Source organism: Lucilia sericata, unplaced genomic scaffold (assembly GCF_015586225.1).
Source record: "Lucilia sericata isolate MDLA Ls3-8-SP2 unplaced genomic scaffold, ASM1558622v1 Contig001061F_arrow, whole genome shotgun sequence".
NCBI lineage: Eukaryota > Metazoa > Arthropoda > Insecta > Diptera > Calliphoridae > Lucilia > Lucilia sericata.
In genome coordinates, this window is record NW_023995038.1 from 137016 (window position 1) to 162203 (window position 25188).

At 28.2% G+C, this 25188-nt stretch overlaps 1 protein-coding gene across 6 annotated transcripts; it reads right to left on the reverse strand.

Moving 5' to 3' along the window:
* Positions 1-711: 711 nt before the first annotated feature.
* LOC119609788 (lysozyme-like) lies at positions 712-24051 on the reverse strand. 6 transcript variants are annotated; one of them, XM_037964720.1, is made up of 4 exons: positions 24006-24051; positions 11710-11869; positions 4358-4531; positions 712-1001 (listed from the first exon to the last, which is right to left on the reverse strand). In XM_037964720.1, the coding sequence occupies exons 2-4, from the start codon at positions 11864-11866 to the stop codon at positions 799-801; spliced, it is 534 nt and encodes a 177-aa protein (XP_037820648.1). In that variant the 5' UTR covers positions 11867-11869; positions 24006-24051; the 3' UTR covers positions 712-798. The 6 variants fall into 6 exon arrangements, with proteins under 6 accessions (XP_037820648.1, XP_037820645.1, XP_037820644.1 ...); XM_037964717.1 differs by having other exon boundaries at positions 23904-24031; XM_037964716.1 differs by having other exon boundaries at positions 23900-24031.
* Positions 24052-25188: the final 1137 nt, after the last annotated feature.

Consider the following 25188-nt stretch of genomic DNA (forward strand, 5'->3'; position numbering starts at 1 on the left):
TTTATTCGTTCGAAGAAACGACATATTTCTCCTCGATTAATCGAATAATTTTTATTTGAGTAACAACCCTATTACATAGGTACATATTTTTATGTCACTTATGATTTTATAGTCTACCGTACCTTGATTTATTGCCTCCAAAACTTTCCATTGAGCCTATAGTGAACGGAGATACCAATTCTAAGGTACCTTCATAGAAAATTATGAATATTTATATCAGTAGTACGAAATTGTGTTTGCATTTTTATAAATATTTTTTTTTTGCAAAAGTATTAAATTTTATTTATTTTAAATAAAGATACTCTTGTTTTAATTTAAAAAATATTTTTTTATTATCAGCTGTGACCGCTTTTATTCTATTGAAATCTCCTAATCAACGTAATTTAATCTTAATCAAACCTAGCGTAAACTAAACATATTTTTAGTGTCGTTTTACCGTTATTATTTATTTTTATGTTTTTACTATAACTATGAAATTGTATTTAACTGGCGGTTATATGTAAATGTTAGAAAAATTTTAAATTAAAAAAAATCAAAAATTAAAAACACTATGGTAAAGGGTATATAAGATTGGACACAACCGAATATACTTAGCACTCTTACCTGTTTCTTTAGTTTTTGGCAAAATCTAGGTATATATCCATATAGCCTTTCGGGCTAGTAAAAAATTATTTCATTCAACTTACCTTTTTTTAAGAAAGAAAGAAAAAGTTCTGTTTTCCACAATTAAAGTTTTTACTACATAAGAAATTTTTTTAAGCGCATAAATACTTTTTTATAATATAATTAAGCATTAGATTATTGTCTTGTACTGGAACTCATGTAGGAAAGAAATCGGGATAATGGGGAAACTGTGTTAATATTACAAGCAACACTTAGATTTGGTAAATTTTGAGTATTGCGACAGTACGTACTCCAACCATTCCAGTTTCGAAAACCTTTGAGTTCAAATATTCTTTTTGCACAGTGGACGTCATCGGCAATATCGTCATTCAAGAAATCTACAGATTAAGAGAAAGTTCAAAGTGAGTTAAGGAAGTCGTCGATTTGTTTATACATACATATATGAGCAATTATCGAAGTTTTTTTAATTTTAGAGTTAAAAAAAATCAAAACGAACTGATGGCCGCAGATGCTAGTGCTCAATGCTACTTTTCTTAGACTTAGAATTTATTCTTAGGTTTAAGTTGAAATAAATAAATAAATAAAATCAAAAAATTGATTTGATGGCACATTTAAAATATTTGATAATTTTGACGAATTTTGAGCATCATCCAAGATGTGCCTTGGCAAAATGTGTTTAGATAAAAGTGACGTCATTGTAGCTTACAAGGACATTTTAAATACATTTGAGATCCCAAACCATTGTGTTTGTCATTACCTTCATATCTATTTATTAAATGTTTGTATAAGTCGATGTTTGATATATAAAATCGCAAAAATAAAAAATTTAATTTTGCAAAATTTTTAAAAAGTTCATAAAATTTTTGCATTCGAATATTTTTGCATGCTTCTCCGATTTTATATTTTAAAATAACAAAAAACTCAATTTACGCAATAATTAAAATTATTTCCTATATAAGTGCGAATGTGCCGCGCTAAAAACCGATATTTTAAAAAATTTACGTTCAAGTTTACCAACTTTTGTAGCTGTCGTACCCATCTCCCATTCAGGGCACATTAACGAGATATATGCCATACTGTGTATTATTACATCAGCTAACCACTGTTGTCCCAATTTTTGTATTTTATTAAGGGGCGTCTGCGCCCGGTATTTCAACATCCAAGTTCTAATACGTAAAGTGATATCACACGGATAAGCTTGTAAAGAATTTATCTCCTAAGTGTCTTTAGTTAGCATTATAACGAATAGTGTCCAAAAGTTTAAAGCTATGGACCAAAAAATAAAAAGAAAAAACTAGAAGTGACACACGTTTTTTTTTTTTAATTTTGTAAACTTTCAAAACCGATTACGTTTAGAAATGAAGACCTAGTGTTTTACAATTTTGCAATTTTTAGGCTGGGAGTCTTGTGTATATAATGCTGTAAAAAATTTGTTTGACATTTTACTCTTACCAAAGTTATTAACAATTTAGTTCAATTTCAAAGGAATTAAAAAACTTTGATAATTGCTCATATAGCATTTTCCATATTGTCGCCTAAAATGCAAACGGCCCTCTAACATATTTAAAATTTTACTTCAGAAGCAATTGAAAAAAATGGATTAATTGGACTTTCTGCCTTTATTATTTAAACGTTAATTTTGGTCTAATATTTTGTGTGCATTTGTTTTGTGTACGTTTGCGTATTAGGTGACGGTATGTTCCATAGTTTTAATATTGCATATACAACAATATGTGGTAGCACTAAACTTATATGTAAACTTAATTTTTATGCAAGTTTCACTAAAGTCAGGATTTACAGAACGAAATTATGTTATATTCTAATAGGTTAACACGATTTGGTTTGCCTGAAAATTTTCACTTTTGTCAAAAAATATAAAAAATTTAAATTTGTGTAATAGAAACTGGAACAAAAGGTTGTAGATTTGGAAGCCTACAGCAAAAAGAAGAAATGGATTGATTGCCATGGTTTATATTGAGCAAATAAAAGGGAGGAAAGGGAATAATTATATTTCTTTCTTCTTCTCTATCCCACAAAATCAAAAACTTGCGCAAGAAAAATTGCTCAATGTAAACAAGGACTAAATACGTAATTTCTTCATGTTTTATTAGCTGAATAGAGTTCTAGAGTTTCCAAAAGCTAATTTTTACACAACGACATAAAGTAAAAAATAATTTACATGGCGATTAGAAAACAACTAAGCCGCTCTTTGTCAAAACAAAAAAGTTTATTTATTAAACTACAATGAAATACTTTCGAAAATTTCGTGTTAATACAAAAGACGGACAAGACATTCTAAAATGTTGTATTAAGGGTTAATAATCGCTAAAATTTGTTCTAATATAAGCACAGTAAAAAGTGGTAATTTGAACCATAGTGGTATGTCATCATCAGGGAAACCAAAATATGCAAATACATGTTTTTTTATGGTGCGCCTTATGGACTCATGGATAAGATATTTATACGTTTCAGACAAATTTAAGAATTTTGGCATCGATTTGTTAGCTCATATTTTAGTAGTATATTTTACTTTTTTAAGCTCACTACCAAACAATAATAAGAAGTTGGACTATGACATTGTTTTACAACAATAACATATCCCTCTCCACACAGACGAGTTTTGTGTGAATTCAACCACTTTCACCACTGATTCCAAACCTACATAGTTGCATAAAAACGTACTTAAAAATTTTAGAAAAAATAAAAAAAAAAACATTTAAATTTATTCTTTCACAGATTTTTTAATCTTTTTATTGCACATTTGAATTGAAAACAATTATTTAACACATTTTTCAATTTGTTTATTCCCATATTTGCTAAATATTATGTTTATTTTAAATTTATTTCCCATTTCCAATACTCAAATTCACAACTTAGTTTTTTCTACTTTTATTTGAATTCCTCAAAAATTAATTGTCAAAAAATTAAAAAATATATTTTTTCGTTTACAAAAAATAAAACTATTTCGGGCTATTTAACGGTGTAAAAATGCGCAAGAAAATTAAAAAATGTGTTGTGTGTGTAAGAAAATGTGTAAGAAGTGAAATTATCTTCATATTTTCGCGAAAGTTTTGAAGTATTGTGAGAGAGTCGGATTTTCACCAGTGTGTTGAATTCACACAAAACTCGTCTGCGTGGAGAGGGATATGTTATTGTTGTAAAACAATGTCATAGTCCAACTTCTTATTATTCTTTGGTTGTTATGCACATAGAAAAATAAAAAATTTTAACATTCAGGGATGATAAATAATAAATAAACGAAAAGAAAACTTGATAGTTATAAAATCGATTACTCGGTTTTTCAGTTATTCGGTGTTGGCAGCTGTTTCCCTATGGCGAATGATCACCCTTATAACCTATGCAAATTCAGAAATGGAAGCTTGTGTTGTGATATCCTGTGTTTTTTCCCATACTCGTTCTACAACTAATATTTACACAATATTTTTAAAACTTAAATCTTGTGGACTCCGGTAGGTGAGTGGTTAGTGTTCTAGTCTGGTAGACACTGGTAAAGGAGCGTACAACAGGCCCGATAGAGGCCTAGGTGTATTTTTATTAACTAACACTTGAATCTTGTCAGAAAATGTCAAACAATCATGAAATTTGTATATAAAAAGTTGTCAATATATACATCCCCTTTTCAAACTAACTAAAACTTAAATCTTGTCAGAAAATGCCAAACAATCATGAAATTTGTATATAAATAGTTGTAAATAAATAGGTATATACATACTTTCGCATTTCATTTGGCAGCATGGAAATTTTGACGTATCACATGCTTGGATTTTGTTGCCTGATCCACATTCTTTGCTGCTTATTTGAAAGAGGCCGTATTTATTTTCACCATTCGTTAAAGTAGTCCTTTTTTGTGTATCTCTGTCGCTTTCATGTTCAATCAAACAAATCCCTGAAAAAATATATAATGTTTTATTGGATTATTATATATAATAATTAAAAATATTTACTTCTTTTTCATTTTAAAAAATAAAACATATGGTATATTTACTGATACTGGATAGTAGACTAGACACAAAAATTGTCCAAAGGAGTTCAGATAGCTATTTCTTCTTCATTGTTTCCAATTTAATTAAAAAAAGTATTTTTCTAAGGCCGGCAGTTCTGGACCGATAGTGCTGAAAATTTGTGTCTGGCCTACTATTCAATAGTACTGACCTTGATGCAAATTTCACCAAAATCGAAAAACATCGATTTTAAAAGTTGGGTCACGCAACGGCTTCAGTTTTTTGCCATTTAATAATAAAAATTTTGCACTTTATTGTAAAGGAATCGTAATGTACACAAAATAAGCATTTCATAAAGATATAAAACACAAAAATTGGTTGAAAAATTTAAAAGGTGTGGCAAATTCTCCAGACAATTAACGTGTCTCACAGCACATAAATTCGAAATGTGACAAAAAAATAGTTTTTTTGATATACAAATATACATTAGGGATATAACTATTGACATATTTTGCAAATATGTCACTTGGCATAGCAAAGCCGAATCGAACATTAAAATATATGAAAAACCCCGTTATAATTTTTTCACGACTCTTAAAAAAGTTCACGCACCAACTGTCTGTCCGTCTGTTTATTAAAATCAGTTTTTTGAAGGCCCCATATATCTTCGGAATCCAAATCTTAGAGTGTTTTTGATTCCAAATGACATAAAAAATTATTTTAACTACTTATATAATGATGACCATCACGTGGTGGGATGCCAAAAATTTCGGAAAATTTGTTATATCCCTAATGTAAACTTTGTTAAAGAAATTTAAAAAACTTTGTTAAAGAAATTTAAAAATTTTTGGGAAATCTCATAGGGATTTATGGACAATATATAAGGAAATAGATACTATCGGATATCTAATGGGTATATCAGAATCTATACTGGATAATAAGATAGCATGAAGATAATCACCGTTATTTGGGTAAGAAGACACGGGGATATAACTAGTAATAATATTACTGATACCAAGGCAAAAGCTGGAACTAAGGCGGCTATACTGGATATAGACCAGTTCTGTAGTGTTCCCCTACCGACCATTAAGAACCATATGTCCTATATTTAGCGCAAGAGGGATGGAAGGTATCAACTAATTGTATTGAAGTAAATTTTTATAGATAATTAGAACTTAAGTTTTTGACAATAAATACATAGGTTCTTGATGACAGAGGTACCGCTTAATGTACTCTAATACCTATTTAACAGAATCACAATCTCGTGTCAAGTGACCCAACTCAAAAAATCGATTTGCATAAAATTTGCACCAGTACTATGGAGAGTAGGCCAGACACATAGGTCAAGAACTTTATCGGTCAAGTACTGCCGGAGTTAGAAGGGATCAAAGTTGGACATTTTGGTCATACAGGGTTTTTTTTTCAAATGATTGTAACTTTTCACCTATTTGTTCTGGAAAAATTGTCCAAAGCAGTTTAGATAGATATTTCTTTACTGTTTACATTTTTTTATTTATTTATTTATTTTTTTTTTTAATTTTAAAAATATTTAAAACTACTTAAAAGTTATTTTGAGTTACTGACTACAAACATGCATTTGCATACAAATCCTTGCCCTGGTTATTATACTTGCTTGTTTATTAAAACAAAGCAAAGAAAGAACAACAATTACGAATGAAACTGTGTGTTGTTATTGGCTAGAAACATGAAATTAAGTACAGTGGTTTCCCGGTTTAACGAAAGATATAATGTCGGGCCCATTCGTAAAAACGAAAAATGTGCAAAATATAGAAACATTTTTCGTTAAAATTAGAAACAAACCAAAATTCAAGAAAGACATTTATTTATGTTAGATAAATGGATTTTATTCCAATTTGTAAAATTCTGAATATTTTCGAGTAATTTTGTTAACAAACAATTCCCCGATAGGCGCCCCGGTAGGCTAGTTGGTAGTGTGCTAGCCTGTCAGTCTGGGGGTTGTGGATTCGATTCCCACCAGAGATTTTGCTCTGCTACATTGCTATATGCTGCTTCTCTCTGTAGCTTGAAAATAATCACAATATTCCTTTAATTAAAGATTTTTACGTAAAAATGTATGTACATCTTCTTTTAAAAATCGTGTTTCCGAAAATAATTTTTTATAAGTAAAATGAATTTCTATTGTAAGATTTTTTTGAATTTCAAAGTGTGTACCCATTTAGTTGGATTTAAAATCTCAATTTGTTAGGCTTTCGGATAATTATAAAGTTTAGTGCTCTTTTTGTATTATAATTTTCACGACTTCACAGTGAGACATTTGGCACTTTTAGAACGACATTAATCAAATCTTAGTGATATTGAGTTCTAATTTTAGTTACAGTTAGCAAACAATTGGCCAAACGCTCCACATAATAATCAGCACGATAAGACTGCTGCCACGCCCATTTTTTACAAGTATACATTGAATAAAAATTAAATTTTTGGTCGCATATATCTCAAAACTTTTGCAATCGCTTTTGAATTTTTGTATATTTTTAGAAAGACAATTTTATACAGATAGCTATTTATTTATAAGAAAATGCAAAATATAAATATTTGTAGCACAGTCTCTGCAAAAAGTTAATAAAACCCATTTTCCTATTTAAACACATTTTCACCGTTTAGATACTGTTTTAAACGGGTTAGTATTATCCGATTTGTCTCAAATGCTCTGCATTACAGTTTAGTGCATGCTCTTCTATAATTTTTAAAAACGTTCTTTATATAACCACCCTAATGAATATTAGGGTTGTCCCTCTTAGAAATTTTTAACAAACAATTTATACTCTAATTAAAATTTAAAATAAAATATAAATTCCGCGGTTTTTACAAAGAACAAAATAAATTTATAATCTATGAATTTAAATCTGGAAATAAACAGAAAATTTTACTTTTTAAATAAAGCTATGACACCTGATTGGCTTAAGTAATTTTTTTTAAGAGCACAAATTGTGGGCTAATACATGGTGCCAAGGCCAAAATTTATGTATACCCCTGAATTTGTTTGAATATCTCTGAAGATCGCAAAAGATCGCAGCCAATTTTCATATATATGTTTCTATAGAAAATTTCCTATGCAAGGGTTATAATTAGATAACTGCAATTGGCTGCAGTCATTAGATCTATTCCATTAAAAATATAATTTTTAAATATCTTTTTATTATTAATATTATTTTTTCTTAGAGTTAAAAATAAAACCTTTAAAATTGAGCTTTTGTCTAATGCAGAATAATCTTGAAGTACTAAATTATAATACACTGAAGAAACTATATAAATATCTGAAATATTTACCAAGATATAAGCATTCAAAATTAATATGCCGCTTCAGAAATATTACAAGAAAATTATTTTATTTTTAAAGTAGCAACTTTGAGCACCTATATTTCGGGTTAAAAGAACTCTGCAATATTTTTAGTTATTTTTCTATAGCATATGGAATGTTTACTGTTAACTATAATAACAAGCAAGACAATTGGAAAGCGTTTAATTTTTTATTTTTGTCGTTCTAAAAGTACCAAATGTCTCACTGTGCACTTGTTATAAAAACTTATTTCGAAATTCGTTATGTCGAGTACAAAATAGACTCATTTATTCGTAATATAAGGTACTCATAGGAAAAAATTTGGCCGTTCGTTAAATCCCGAATTCGCTAAACTGAGTATTCGTTAAACCGGGAAACCAGTGTATGTAGAGTCCGGTCTAAGTGAGAACCCATAAAAGGGAACTTTTTGGTACTTTTTCCTTCTTCAACAGGAACTTTTTGAAATTTCTAGAATATTTAACCTAGAAACATGAAATTAAGCATGTAGAGCCAGGATTAAGTGAGAACCTATAAAATGGGACTTTTTGGTACTTTATCGATATGAGAATCTGTAAAATTCTGTAAAAAAAAGCCCGGATTAAGTGAGAACCTATAAAATGGGACTTTTTGGTACTTTATCGATATGAGAATCTTTAAAATTTTGTAAAAAAAGCCCGGATTAAGTGAGAACCTATAAAATGGGACTTTTTGGTACTTTATCGATATGATAATCTGTAAAATATAACTTGTTGGTACTTTTTCGTTCTTAAATACTTACTTTTTCAGTTAACAACTGCTATTTTTGATTTTTGTAATAAAATTCGTACTGTCTGCTCCTTTATTTACACATCATGGTGATTCGGCACAGCCGAATATATAACTCTGACTTGTTTATATTGAGTTTTGACAACATAAATCGTTAAAGAAATCCGTACCAAATTAAAATTTATTTTAATTTGTTTATGAATTTTCTCTATTTTACATTTCATTTGTTTAATATTTTTCTCTGAATGCCAAGGAAAAAGAAGGAAAAATAAATTATGAAATACAAAAACAAGTAATAAAAAATGGCTGCAAATCCGCAACCGCAGCCGAACTCTTTTTAATTTGCATTTTCTCCCGGAACCAGAACAAGCATTCCCCTCTGCAAGTTTGTGTCATTCACCAGACACTTCGACTACAAATGTTTAACGCTTTCGATAGTTATAACTCGGAACCAATATTCTACTCTTAAATGCGGTTTATATGACGTATAAATCCATAATTTATACGGTTAATAGTATATTTGTGAAAAATTTTAAATGTTGACTGAATAACGTTAGAATCCGTTTTTCAATTTTTACAAATGAGGTTTCGTTGGATTACATTGAATTACATGACGTCCTGGAACAAGGACCATAAAACGGGAAATGTCCTATATTCTTGAGTATCTTAAAAAAGGGTATTTTGTTTTTCTTATTTTTTTATTACAAATAAACAAAATTATTGCGATGTTAAAATTTTAAAATGGGATCTCAATGGGTTTGCTAGTTATGGCAGTTTTCGCAGTTCAATATAACCTCACTACTAAAGTGGTAAAGTGTATAAAAATCAAATCTGATTACACTGCCGCTCACTTGAATTGGTTCACTATTTTCTTTACATTCAATAAATAATAAAGTAATTTGTTATATTAAAATTTTAGATAATAAAATAATGTCTTATAGATATATCACAAGAAAGACACAAGAAAAATTTTCGCATTACTTAATATCTGATTTTAAATCATTTTTTTCTAAAATACTACGTTTTTGAACAATATTTTTTTGGCTCACTTGATTAGGTTCCTTCAGAATAAAATCAGTTTACTGCTTGCCGTGGGTAAAACCCACTCATATTTTAGTGTCTGTGAATATTGACAATATATTAAAAAAAAGCTTACGGTAAGCCATTAACTAAAGAAGAATGTAAAAATTTTGGAGTGGCCTCCATACTCCTTATTAAATATTTTTAGGATATTCTTTCTCGTACATACATTATGTATGTATGTATATTGGACAGACATGACACAAAAGAAGCCTAAATTGAAGGAAACCACTAATTAAGAATATTTTTTATGTAACGAAAAATTTTTAGTTGATCTTTGAAATAGCATTTAACATATCGCTCATTTACTACAAGGCTGGTATAATCCAAAAAAGTCGTTTCGAGAAAAAATAACTCTCACACCGAGAATTATAGACATATTTAAAATTTGATAAATCTATATGAAAGACTTTAGAATGACGCATGTTTTCTAGCCCTCAGTTCAAAAAACACGAATTTTGGATTATGCCAGTCTTATAGTAAATGTGTTTTATTATAATAATAACATTGTATATATTTTTATGCAAATAAACAAATGAAAGTAGAATACTAACGTAATTTGTATTAAATATTTATTTAAATTATTATTTATTTATACATATATATATGCAAGAATGATAAACTAAAGATTACGCCTTGCGCATGATTTACAGTTAGATGGCGTTTCATGTGTAGAAATTACAATTTCTTGAAAAACTCTTATGTATATTATAATAGTTGGTAACCCTGCAATTTAATTTACTTTGGCAAGTTAGAAAAAAATACTACATCAGTTCTTGAAAAATATGAAGAATTTCGCCTTAAATTTGTTCAAGTATAACACCGTCCGACACTGAAAATTAGACACGAACCGGATGATATACGTCTGAAACTAGAAATTTAATGGAGAAAAACTGCGTTTTTAGTTTTTCATTTCGTGATCCTGTGTCTTTTTTAAAGGACTTCAAAGTTTTAAATAGTGCATTTTAAAAAAAAATATATTTAAAAATACTTCTACTGATCAACCAAAGCCAAATTTGATGTCAAGCAAACAAGAAGAGTTGTAAAATATTTTATGTAATTTTTATTTTATTCTGCCAGGTTCAAAAGATGTAAAAAATGTCTTTCAAAATTTTTTGGAAAAATTAAATTGAAAACCTTAATAGATATTAAAGGATACATATTTTAAAATACATTTTGGACATCTTTTTATCCTGACAGTATAAAATAAAAATTATACAAAATATATTCCAACTCTTTTTGTTCACTTGACATCAAATTTGGCATTGTTTGATCAGTAAAAATATTTTAAAATATTTTTGGAAAAATGTTCTTTTTAAAATTTTGAAGTCCTTTAAAAAGGACACAGGATCACGAAATGAAAAACTAACAACGCAGTTCTTCTCCATTAAATTTATAGTTTCAGTCGTATATCATCTGGTTGATGTCTAACGATTTTTTTCTCTTTTTGTTGGACGGTGTAACATTAAAAAATATAAAATGATAAATAAGTGTAGTGGAGTGCGGTAAAAAGGATCCAGAACATAGAAAAACGAAAACAAAATTTAGAGGAAGAAACATAAACATGGAGTGAACAGTGGACAAATGTAATCAAAATTAATATTCAAAAAAACGAGTGAAAAATTTTGGAAAAAGTTTTACATTGTGCTCTTTTTTACATATTTTTTTTCACTTTTTAGTATTTAAAATATTATTAAATATTTTTTATAAAAGAAATTGCAATAAATAAATAAATTTGTAAAAAGAATGGATACTATCCATTCATTTTTAGATAAAAAATAATAAATTATAAATATAAACTGTTATATTTATAGCTGAAAATTATTAACCAATAGGAACACAGATTGTGTGACGTCAGAGCTCCTATATGTGCAGAAAGTTTTAATTATGTTCGCCTGACGACGTAATCTTTAGTTTATCATTCTTGCATATATGTACTTTAACATTTAAAATACTTACAATTTGATAGAAAAGTTTTACTAATTTGGTATTTCTCCACCAATTCTCGTGACAGTTCGCATCTCATATATTTTTTATTTTCCACATTTACTACTATGTTGATGAGTACAGCAAATGTGCAAATTGTTTTCACGAATCTCGAAGAATTCAAAAGCATTATCTGAAATATATGTATATAGTGTGCAATTTAGGGATATATTTATCTTATACAATTTTTGAAAATATCAACCCGGGCTTTATGCATTACATATGTATGTACATTTGGGTAATAACCGAAATTAGATTCAATCACTACGTGGTAGCCAGTAGTGTTCTAATAACGAAAACCGTTTCCCCAGGTAATTTTGATGCAAAAACTTTCCGCGGCAAATCGATTTTCTGAAACCTTTCACAAACAAATTTACATGAATTTTTTATATAATAATCTAAATGTTTTGGCAGCCTCTATCCTTGCTTTTCCTTCGGGTAAATATCGTGGGTCCAGCAATAACACTTGTTTACATCAAAAATTTCCGATTTTGTATTAATAAATTTAATATTATGTTAGAATAAATATCGGAGAAATTAAAGCATTTGCCGCGGAAACTTTTTAATGCTTTCAACGTATTCTATATTGAATGGAATTTTTTTTTAATTTAAAAAAATTGAAAAAAAATAATATAATTTTGACATCTATTGCGATAAAATGTGAATATAATACGTATATCTCTAAAACCTACTAAAAATAATTTTGTAAACCAAAAATACTCTAACGAAATAAATTTTTAAAATGAAATTAATTAAAATTATTTTTCCCATAATCAGCTCAAAATTACCGAATTTTTGAGATCCATTTCGAAAAGATTACAGATATTTTTTTAATATACTGCACTGAGATTAATTTTTTCCATCGACAGTAGGGAACTGATGCCCTTTTTCAAAAATCAAATTTTTTTATTTTTGTCGTGTTCAGTACATAATCAGCTCAAAATTACCGAATTTTTGAGATCCATTTCGAAAAGATTACAGAAATTTTTTTAATATACTGCACTGAGATAAATTTTTTCAATCGACAGTAGTGAACTGATGCCCTTTTTCAAAAATCATATTTTTGTCGTGTTCAGTACATTAATACGCATCGATTGAGAGGTATTTCTACATGAGATTCTTAAAAATAATGTTCCTCGGAACACTAATGTTTATATCGTCACTTGAAACCAAAAAATTAAAATCGATTTCATTATTGATTCTAATGTATTATATCAAAACAAATGTCCACAAATAAGAATATTGGACTCCTCCGACCAAAATTGGAGATTTTAATAACAAAAAACCAACTATAATTTTTTGATACTTTTGTGATATTTAACAATAAAGTTTGAAAAACTTTATTCATCAGATGAAACAAATATTAAACAACAACAACAAATACTTAAATTTCTCAGCTAAAATTAATGGAGTACATGACCCATTCAAGTAATCCCATGTTGCGGATCATGTACTCCTATAATTTTATCAAGGGAGTAGTTTTGGCATTACTATGATGTAATGCATAGATTGAATACGTGGTCCTCACATAGGACATCGCAATGTTAAATGGAGTATGTTTTTTTCATATATTTGTATTAGTTTTGGACCAGTCCTAATCTTTTGAGGAGTACTTTTTATACGCGTGTGTCAATATACACACAGAAAAAAGATCGATAGGAAATCAGTTACCATTAAAAATATTTAGTTAAGTTAATAAAAATTCCATCGTTGATATTAAAAATCTATAAAATTAACTGATTTTCTATATTCAGAACCGAAAATCTATAATTGCAATCAAATTTATGTTTCAACAATATTCAAATTAGTCAATTTAAACGAATTGTTCTTTCATAAAACTTTTTCAAAAATTCGGTAAATACAGCCGAATTTAATTTAGCATTTAAACCGAGGAACTTCAAATATTAGTTGCTGTAACCAACAAACAGTACAAAGGAAAATATTTTGATAATTGCAATCAATTGTCTATTGGAAGCATACTTTTAAAATGAATTATTGTATAAGAAACCAAATTCGATGTTTACAACCGACAATTGGTGGTTAAAGGTGACGTCTAAAAAAAATTAAATAAAATAAACAAAACATATAAATTTAAAAGCTAGAAAAATGGAATTATATTTAAATACAAAAGGATAAGGAAGAATAGGAGGAAATAAGGTATTATTAATCTAAAATTAATTTTTGTGTTGTCCTTTTGTATTTTTGATATGTACATTTTTTACAGCAGCGGAAAAGAATGCGTGTGTGCAATTATAGTATCTATAAGGCAGAGAAAAGCAAATTTGTTAGTACACGGACGCTGTTATTCATATTTACGACCCCAATAGTAGATGATAGAAGTTATTTTTTATAGTTTGTAAGTTTATTTGGTATTTTAAATGAAATAACATAATTTTGTACAAATTTATAATTTTCAAATACAATCCACAAAAAAGTTTATAATAAATAATATTTCAGTTGCCAATACGGATAGTTTTAATTCTGATAACTTAATTGTTATTTAAAAGAATTTTCAATACAATATATTCAGTAATGCCAACCGAATTTTACAGTCATCACAATAGTTTTTTGTGGTAGTTGTGAGAACCGACTGAATTCGATTGGCAACAAATTCGGTAACCACAACGAATCTGTTTTCTCTGTGTATATATACATTTTTTTTAAATATAAATATCCCTCATAAGTTTGTCATTCCGTTTGAAATTTCTATAATATAATTTTCCGACCCTATAAAGTATATATATTCTGGATCCTTATAGGTAGTGAACTCGATTTAGCCATGTCCGTCTGTCCGTGTGTATGTTGAAATAAGTTTTCAGAACTTTGCGAGATCCGAATCTTCAATAATCAGACATACTACCTATCAGACATACTACCTCTGAAAATTTCATAAAAAATTTCCTAAGTTAGTGAAAATCGGCAGGAAATGATTTTCGGTACTATTTCATTCTATGACTGGTATTTTTTGCTTTTATACACACAGGTAGTACCCTGATGATTGAAAATCTTTAAACTAAGATTCTCTAGTACTTTTTTGTTTAACGACTGGTATTTTTGGACATGCGCTTACAATAAAAATATACTACTTTCAGTTATTATTTAAAATTATTTTGCAAACTTAATTTCCAAAAATGATTGTGATGAATTGAAATATATAAACTGAATAATACTTATAATGGAATTTAAAATTTTTAGAGAAATAATTTTTTCTACACTAAATTTTTAGTTATTATTATTGCTGCACTATTTTTTCAACAGAGTAATGTTTCACTTAATTAAAGGCATTTAAATACAAAAATGACATAATTCAAATAAAAACATAAACAATACATTATACAGAAAAAATGAGCCATAATTGGCATTAATAGCTCAGGAAAATGAGGGTTTTGTTGCGTAATTATATCGCTTAGAGCACACAATATTTGCGGTGACTTTTAATCCCTTACAAATTAACCTAAGAAGAAGCTATGTGTCTATTTTCATTTAGATATCTAAAATTCACCAGATTGCCATTTTTTTTTTTTTTTGATAATTTTTTGTGGCATAAGTGATAAAGTCTCAAGTGCCAGATAAAATTTGAACTAATACATAGCGAGCTTTTAAAATTTTTTAAGCAAATTTTTTATTGGGCTACAACACCACCCATATTCAGTAAATAATCCGATCCATGTCGCTTTTCGGCTATATTCAAAAAATTATAAAAGAGAATATAATTTTTCCCATCGATTTTAATTACAGTGTTACAGTGAGTAAATAAAAACTATTGATACCCTGCATCAGCTATAATTTTGTAGTTGTATATGGGCGTTTAGGTCAATTATGGGCGCATTCTCACTAAATTTGTAAAACAATTCCTAATTATAATGAACGATTTCCCCTATGGGAGCATTATGGACCGAATTATACAGAGTTTGACTGTCAAACTTCTACATACATAAAATTTATTAGATACATTAAATTTTATCATCGCGATACTAGTATTAATACAAGTATTAATAATTATGAGCATAAAATACATTTACCAAGAGTGAACTTGTATGTAACGTCGAAATAACGTTGAATAATTTCTAGACCAGAAAATTGCATCTCAATGTTTTAGAATGTATTTGATATATTGTGACAAGCGGCATTCTGAACAAATAATATTCCTTTTCACTTTTTTCTATTTCGACATACAGGGAAATATATCTCGTCATCAGCTTTGAATCATCGAAATCTAGTTTTGCGAATATTTAAGAGGCATGGTTGTGTTTTTTTTATTTCTGATTCTATTTATAGTGACACTGGACTATTTATATTTTGCGCTAAGCTCCTCATTTTTTTAAAATTTAAATTGCAGGATTTTCCCGCTTTTGAAAGGTTAATCCCGACTTAGATTTCAATCCCACTTTTTAATAAAAAATTCCGCTTTTTACATAACAGGTCAATCATCCTTATTTTATTGAAATCAATTTAGGATTTATTATTTAAAAGTATAAAATTTAAACTTTAAATTTAGAAATTTTGGTAGAAAATAGAGATTCTATAGAAATATTCTAGTATTTTTTAATAACTTCAAAATGTGGGTAAATATAGACATCCACTTCTAAATAAAACTGTTTCAGTTCGATTTGTAAAGTCATTGTTTTAAAAAATCATATTATTTTAAGCGACAAGTGAAAATTAACTTTTTTGGAACTGTGACTTTTAACTTATGTAGCTGTGCTTTTTTGCCGAGTGAGTACAAAAAAATCAATTAAATTTTATGACCAGTATTTTAAATACCCGACCTAATAGAGATTTTAATTTATTCTCACTTAACGTGACTCTGTATATGACCGTCAGGAGAACTAAGTATTTCCGTTTGTGTTACCATTTTGATTTGTTTTATTTTTTAACTGATATTTCAGAGTGATTTTTATCGAATGTTCCGGATACACTATGTTTCTTCACTACTCAGATTTTAGTCAGAATTCTCGAGGGATATACGAAATATGGGCATTTCCACCGAAAAGTCTACTTTTGCACATCACGTCACGCACCATTAACTGCGTATATCTAGAGAAAAATATTTTTATTTTTAAATTGTTTACATTTTTATATAGAGCTCTAATAGTAGGAATGGTCCAAAGATATTGTCAATTAGTGTGCGTGACGTGATGTCACAAAAAAGATACTTTTCTGTGGAAATGCCCATATGCTGTATAAAAAGCTTTATTTATACAGATTTTTAAATAACACAAACCAACAAACATTTTAAAACGACAAAAGGAAGGATTGCTACTCAAAATTCGAATCTGGCATTAGAATTTTTGCATCACATCAGGTTTTCGTGTCATGTTTGTCTTACCTTTATTATTCGAAATTCAATCCATAAGAATAGTATTGGTTGGTCTCAGGGTTAACATTTTTTGCCCTGTGTAATTTTTTCATACAAATTTCATAGACATTTATCAATATGCGAATGTTATATAAACACAACTAATTAAATTATTCTGGAATAACGTTCAACCTATATATTTCGGTTCTTTTTCTTCACATGCAGACATAGTCTTTCAAATTTCCAACGGACATTTTGTTCGAAACAACAATTTTCCTATATTATTATTCAAAATTTTTTCACAAAGTTCACAAATTAATTTTTTTGTTTGCTCATGGCTTAAAACATATATTTTTGAAAAGGGCTTTGTTCTTACTGCGCTGCAAGCAGATACGGCTGTGCAATGTAGTGTTTAGAGCTTCTGAGGGACTAGTTCTTATAGCACCTGTTATCCCAATGCATGCTGATCTCTTAACTTTTTATAGCTGATCTACAACAAACTTCTTCTTAATAGCTGTGTACATCCATTTAACTATGTTGGGACTAAGTCCCCATTTCATTCCAAAAATCTTAAGACATGTATAGTAGGCGACCGTTGCCTTCTTAACTCTGTGCTGGATGTTGAGTTTCCATGATAATTTGGAGTCTAGAATAGTTCCTAGATATTTGGCATTGTTTGATAAGGGGATTTCGCGGTTTTTTAACCGTGACAGGTTGACGCTTGGAATCTTGGTCTTCGTTGTGAATAGTACCAGTTCTGTCTTGCTTGGATTTACTCCTAGACCACTGTCTGTGGCCCAGTTGCTGAGTAGCACCAGACATAATATCGTTAATCACATCTGGGAACACTCCTGATACCAGTATTACAACGTCGTACGCATAAGCTACGACCTTTATCCCTCTCTTGTCCAGTACCATAAGAATCGAGTTAACAACGATAAGCCAAAGTAGTGGAGAGATTACGCCGCCCTGTGGTGTGCCTCGTTCCACTTGTTTGGACTTAACGCTATTACCAACACTTGCAGTAATTATTCTAGATTTCAACATAGTTACCGAAAAGTTGCTTATATACTCTTCAACATCCAGATTAGCAAGAGCTTGTTCAATTACAGAAGTATTTACGTTATTGAAGGCACCTTCTATGTCTAAGAAGGCTGTCTCAGTAGATCGGCCCTTAAGTTAGGCATGTTGACTGGTTGAAAGCCGTGATGAGCTCTCTAGTCGTTGCCTAATATGTGAGTCGATGAGTCTTTCCAGCGTTTTGATCTGAAAAGATAAAAGACTAACTGGACGAAAGTTCTTCGCATTTTCATGACTCGTTTTGCCAGCTTTGGGAATAAAAACGACCGTAACCAGTTTACCGGAACATTGTTGAGAGAGGCTGAGCGTGTATATTCTATGAAGCCAGGGGATGATATATTCTTTTGCATAATTCAGCACTATTTTTCAGTAGTGTTTATAAAATATTTGAGTTTTGAGATGCACATTTTTTGAACCTAAGAATCAACTCAGAAAACAAATATATTTCAACGAAATTTTCAATATTTTTGAGACATGACTTGTAAAAATAACTAAAAATCTAAATATAACAATTTTTGTTCCATAAAAGATCATATTCGGAAAAACACAGATGCTCATATTAATATCGATATACGACAAGGTCTTGATTGTGGATATATAAGATTCGTCTTAGTCGAATATAACCCTTTTACTTATTTTGATATTAAGTTTTATAAAATACCGATTTAATGAATGCCAATTTTCAAAATTCTGCTTTTTAAAAATATTTTCTTCCAAATCCCGCTTTTTAATCACTCGGATCCCGCTTTTTTCAAAAACGTTATGTATATCTTATATGAGATATTTTTATTGCATTTATTCCGGACCAAATAAGTGGGTAAATCAATAATGCGGGGAACAATTAAGCAGAAACTATTGTATATGAATATCACTCAATCGTCAATAAATTGAATAAATATATAGGATTTAAAGTAAAATCCGTCAATATATTTTCACATGTAATGTATAAAATTTTCATAAAATTCAATTACATTTGCATTGTTGTTTGTAAAAAAAATATTTTTAGGTTAAGTTAGATTTGTTTATTTTTATCGTTAATCGCAGCAGAATTTCACATATGTATTGTTTATAATATGTGATGCTATATAACATCCATAAAAATATTGCATTCAACTTTGAGCTTCAAAACACTTTTCAATATCTACATAATGTAAAAATGCCTAATTTCAAACTTTTTTTTTTGTACTTATAATCGATGCGTTAAAAAACTTTATCTATGTATATTAGTGTAGTACTTTATCTCAGCTACGGAAATATACATTTTTCCCAACTTTGCAAAAACCATTTTCGATACGGAAATCAATAAAATTTTCCACTGTGCAGTTGTTCAAAAAGTACTAAATAACAAATGTATTTTTGGTACGTTATTTTGTGTGTTACTAATAGAATTTCATTAACTAGTGAATGAAAATATGTATTAGTTTAATAATCTTTTATCTTAAAACATATTATAAAGACAACGTACTCACATACAATCAGGCACAATCTCTTTTTACGATGAAATTTCCAGAGGTTGTCTAGGATTTTAGCTTATTTGTATTCGTTCTTAAAAATAATGAACGAAATTGGCTTTACGTTTTTGTAACGAAAAAATTAATTTTCATGTGAGTGGCAACGAAAGAGCTTTATTTTTCCATATATTTGCTGTGTTTTGTTGCTATTATTGAATGTGTACGCTCAAAGTTACCAACAAAACGATCATTACCTGACTTGGCATCATCTCACAGACAAATTCAGCTAAATCCTAAAATTATTTACAATATCTTGAAAATGTTTGTTCATTTGTTAATTTTTTGTAATTTAAATTTTATTTTAAAATATTTTTGTATTATTTGACAGCCACACATTCATATTTGTATTTTTATTTTTGAATTGGTAGCACTTTTATCGAAGTTAAAATTAACTTGTATAATTTTACACGTTAACTCCTAACGTTTATAAATTTTAAATTTATATGAAATTGCCTTTGACCGTTAGCAACAAAACACAACTATTTTTGGTTTTAAGAAAATGAATTCGTTCGTAATAAAAGAAAGAAATGTCAGAAATTGACGATAGGCAAAGGCCTTTCGTTTGCCAAAAAAACAACGAAAATTATACCAAAATACGAAATAATATGTGGCCGCTTGAACCTGAATGCAATTTGCAATAGAAACCTTTCAATTTCTTGAGACATTGCATACAATTTTCATGTTGTTTAAAAAAAAAAACATTTTTTCATAATTTAAATTTTTTTTGTAAAATTATTTTATTTTTGTTTATTTTTTAGGGTTAACACCAAACACCTTGTTACTACATGAAAAAATTTTTAAAATTTCAGAAATGAAATACGTAGGCAATAATGTTCTGTTACGATAGAAAAAGCTCACTTCATTTTAGACATTTTTAAACGAAAACTTTCAAATGATTTATAATTACAGCCTGTTTTTCTAAAACAATTTAGTTCTCACACGAACATTTCATTTTATTACGATCAAGTTTAAAATTAGGTTTTTATAAAACATTTGAAAGTTTTCGTTTAAAAATGTCTAAAATGAAATGAGCTTTTTCTATCGTAACAGAACATTATTGCCTACGTATTTCATTTCTAAATTTTTAAATATTTTTTCATGTAGCAATAAGGTGTTTGGTGTTAACCCTAAAAAATAAACAAAAATAAAATAATTTTAGAAAAAAATTGAAATTATGAAAAAATGTTTTTTTAAAAACAACATGAAAATTGTATGCAATGTCTCAAGAATTTTAAAGGTTTGTATTGCGAATTACATTCTGGTTCAAATGGCCACATATATTACGTATTTTGGTAACATTTTCGTTGTTTTTTGGGCAAACGAAAGGCCTTTGCCTATCGTCTATTTCTGACATTTCTTTCGTTTATTACAAACGAATTCATTTTCTAAAAACCAAAAATATATGGAAAAATAAAGCTCTTTCGTTGCCACTCACATGAAAATTAACAGCTTGTTTTTCTAAAATGAAAATTTGTCTTCGTTCTTAAAAATAACGAACGAAATTGGCTTTACGTTTTTGTAACGAAAAAATAAATTTTCATGTGAGTGACAACGAAAGAGCTTTATTTTTCCATATATTTTTGGTTTTTAGAAAATGAATTCGTTCGTAATAAACGAAAGAAATGTCAGAAATAGACGATAGGCAAAGACCTTTCGTTTGCCCAAAAAACAACGAAAATTTTACCAAAATACGTAATAATATGTGGCCATTTGAACTAGAATGTAATTCGCAATACAAACCTTTAAATTTCTTGAGACATTGCATACAATTTTCATGTTGTTTTTAAAAAAACATTTTTTCATAATTTCAATTTTTTTCTAAAATTATTTTATTTTTGTTTATTTTTTAGGGTTAACACCAAACACCTTATTACTACATGAAAAAATATTTAAAAATTCAGAAATGAAATACGTAGGCAATAATGTTCTGTTACGATAGAAAAAGCTCATTTCATTTTAGACATTTTTAAACGAAAACTTTCAAATGTTTTATAAAAACCTAATTTTAAACTTGATCGTAATAAAATTATATGTTCGTGTGAGAACTAAATTGTTTTAGAAAAACAGGCTGTAATTTTTTCGTTACAAAAACGTAAAGCCAATTTCGTTCGTTATTTTTAAGAACGAAGACAAATTTTCATTTTAGAAAAACAAGCTGTTAATATGTTTTATAATTAATTTTTTTTAATTTTAAACTTGATCGTAATAAAATTAACAGCCTGTTTTTCTAAAACAATTTAGTTCTCACACGAACATTTCATTTTATTACGATCAAGTTTAAAATTAGGTTTTTATAAAACATTTGAAAGTTTTCGTTTAAAAATGTCTAAAATGAAATGAGCTTTTTCTATCGTAACAGAACATTATTGCCTACGTATTTCATTTCTGAATTTTTAAATATTTTTTCATGTAGTAATAAGGTGTTTGGTGTTAACCCTAAAAAATAAACAAAAATAAAATAATTTTAGAAAAAAATTGAAATTATGAAAAAATGTTTTTTTTAAAAACAACATGAAAATTGTATGCAATGTCTCAAGAATTTTAAAGGTTTGTATTGCGAATTACATTCTGGTTCAAATGGCCACATATATTACGTATTTTGGTAAAATTTTCGTTGTTTTTTGGGCAAACGAAAGGCCTTTGCCTATCGTCTATTTCTGACATTTCTTTCGTTTATTACAAACGAATTCATTTTCTAAAAACCAAAAATATATGGAAAAATAAAGCTCTTTCGTTGTCACTCACATGAACATTTATTTTTTCGTTACAAAAACGTAAAGCCAATTTCGTTCGTTATTTTTAAGAACGAAGACAAATTTTCATTTTAGAAAAACAAGCTGTAAATGTTCGTGTGAGAACTAAAATGTTTTAGAAAAACAGGCTGTTATATTTTTTTCATTTTTAATTAAAATGAAATGTCAAAGAATACATTTTTTTTTATTTATAAAATATAAATTGTTTAATTATAAATATTATGTTTAAGTGTAGGATTATAAAGTGATATTATCCTCGATATTTCACGAAGAAATTTGATGTTTTTTGAGATCGTGAAGTTCTCACAAAATTTTGTCCAAATCGGTGACTTTGTAAAACATTTTTTAAATTTAAAATGGAATTCCTCATAAATAAAATATTATATACATTTTATATTAATAAGTTTGTACATTAGGGGCATAACTAATTCGCGGTTTATTTTGGCGAAAAAAGAAAACACTTGTAAATGACAGGCACATAGGGACATACCCGTAAGTTTGTTGAAATCGAAAAGAGGACCCCAATATTTTTGGCAAATTATTCTATCAATAATTCTTCTATTTCTGAGATTATCCAAAAAAGAAGTGGTGAAAAAAATTTAAAATCATTGCAACCAAAAAAGTATGTTTTTCTTAGTTAAAAGTATTGTTTATAACCAGCGAAAAAAAATGCTCTAAAAAAGTTTTTTTAAGCGCATTATGCAGTAAAACACTAAAAATATGCTATCAGTATATTTTTATAATATATATATGTATGTATATCAAAAATTAAAGATTAAAAAACACTTGTTATATTCGTTTTAAGATTATTATTAAACAAGGTTTATTTATAATAAACATTGGTACGAGTAAATAAAAGTTCATTTAAATGTATTTAAAAAAAGTTTTATATGTATGTATATTAATATATGTATGCATGTGTATTAAGGTAACCCGTGAAACGATGTCCATGTACAATACTTAAAATAAAGCTTACGTTTTATTTTTTTATATGAGATACCACACTAATAACTTCAAATGATGTTCCATTCACATACATACGTATGTATGTATGTATATATGTCTATATAAAAAAAATATTTCTAGTAAATTTAATCACGTCTAATTTTTTAACTGAAATTAAATTTAAAGAAATTTAATTTCCATCAGAAGCTTTCAATTAATTTTACAAAATATGAAACTATTTAAAAAACTTAAAAAATAAAATATAATATAAAACTTTAAAAAAGCGCCTTTTAACTTTTTTGCTCTTAGAAAATAAGTTTGCGAAGTGATCAGGAAAAACTAAATGTATATTCGCATATGAGAACCCTTTATCTAGTTTCTTCACTTTTGTATCACAATGCAATTAAAAACAATGGTGCGATATATCGGCCAAGAACAAAACTTTACAGAAACACTCACGACCTATAGAATATATTCTTAAATTTATTTGGGAACATCGACTGTTTTCCTGGTATATACAAACGGGTTTACCCTAATAAAAATAAATTACTAGTACTTGATATTCAGATTCGTACATACAAATGTGAGTATGTACGTAATTACGTTACACGTATTTAAAAAGTTATAATGATTGTTTACAATCGCGTAGCGGTATTACACTGGTGTTTAACGGACGGGTACCTTAATACTAAAAGTCGTATTATTCGTAAATGATATTGTCACTCTAATCGCATAAAAACAAAACAAATTCGACCTGCAAATATAGCGCTCCCTCATTAGGATCAGACTGGTGGAGGGAATGAGTAGTTTGTGTAGGTATGAGTGTGAGAAGAGAGACGGAGAGAAAGAGAAAATCAAAGAATACCATTCAAAACAGTGTTGACCATGTCTCAAAATTTTTTGCAGCTTAATCGTACCCAAAATAATGCTAAACAATTCTAAAATTGATTTTAAAATGTCAAAAAATTCTATGAAATTTTTAATACTTTCGTGGAGGTAACTAAGTTGTATACATAAATAAAACCACAAAACTTAAAAAAAAACAAATTATTTATTTAAATTAAATTATAAAACGAAAACAAAAAAATATATTAGCTTAATTCACAATCTGGTGTTTTTTGCAATTGTAAATATTTGCTACTAATTGTGAACGATTTTTTCTGTTTCTATTTACAAACCTGATTGCAAAAAAGCAAATACATGGCATTTGCTGCTTTTTTATTTAAATCCGTTCTTACCTCTATGTCCGGTGCTTCTAGAAGATGACATAGATTTATATTTTTAATAGTTTTTTATTTTAATATTTTATTTTTTTGAGCTGTCAGTTAGTGTTGCAAAATTTTGAGTAAATAAAAACTACGTAATTATGTGTAGTATATCATATAAACCGTAGCAAGAGCATTTCTGTATATTTTGTTAGTGTGTTGTAAAAATATACTTAACCATTTGCAAATGCAATGACTAGTCGTCAAAAATTCGTTGCGTAAAATCGTCGAATGGAATACAATTAAATTATACGTAATGCGAATTCGTTTTAAAATTTGTATGTTCGAAATTGGAAAATGTAAAATAAAAGAACTAAAATTATATTTTTGCAAGTCTCTACGATTAAATTGACGTACAACGAATTTAGTCATACGCAATGATTGTGCACATTTTCATATACGCAAGTTTGTTCTATTTCTGACGACGAATATGTTATGTACAAGCCTGAAATATTTTTATCGGATTATAAATTTGTGCTAATGTTTGTAATAAATGAGGATATTGGCAGACTACCGACCGTAAAGCATACCAGTAGGTTCTGTCCGTCTATGTAAATCTTTAAGATTTTAAAGATCACTGTTCTTTTATCCCAAGAACG

Coding starts and splice junctions, on each gene's coding strand:
- LOC119609788 (XM_037964714.1), bottom strand. CDS start 23,901: ATGTACGAATCTGAATATCAAGTACTA. Junction 11,870..23,874: donor AATCTGAATATCAAGTACTA/GTAATTTATTTT, acceptor CATATATTTCAG/ATAATGCTTTTGAATTCTTC. Junction 4,532..11,709: donor TAAAACTTTTCTATCAAATT/GTAAGTATTTTA, acceptor ATATTTTTTCAG/GGATTTGTTTGATTGAACAT.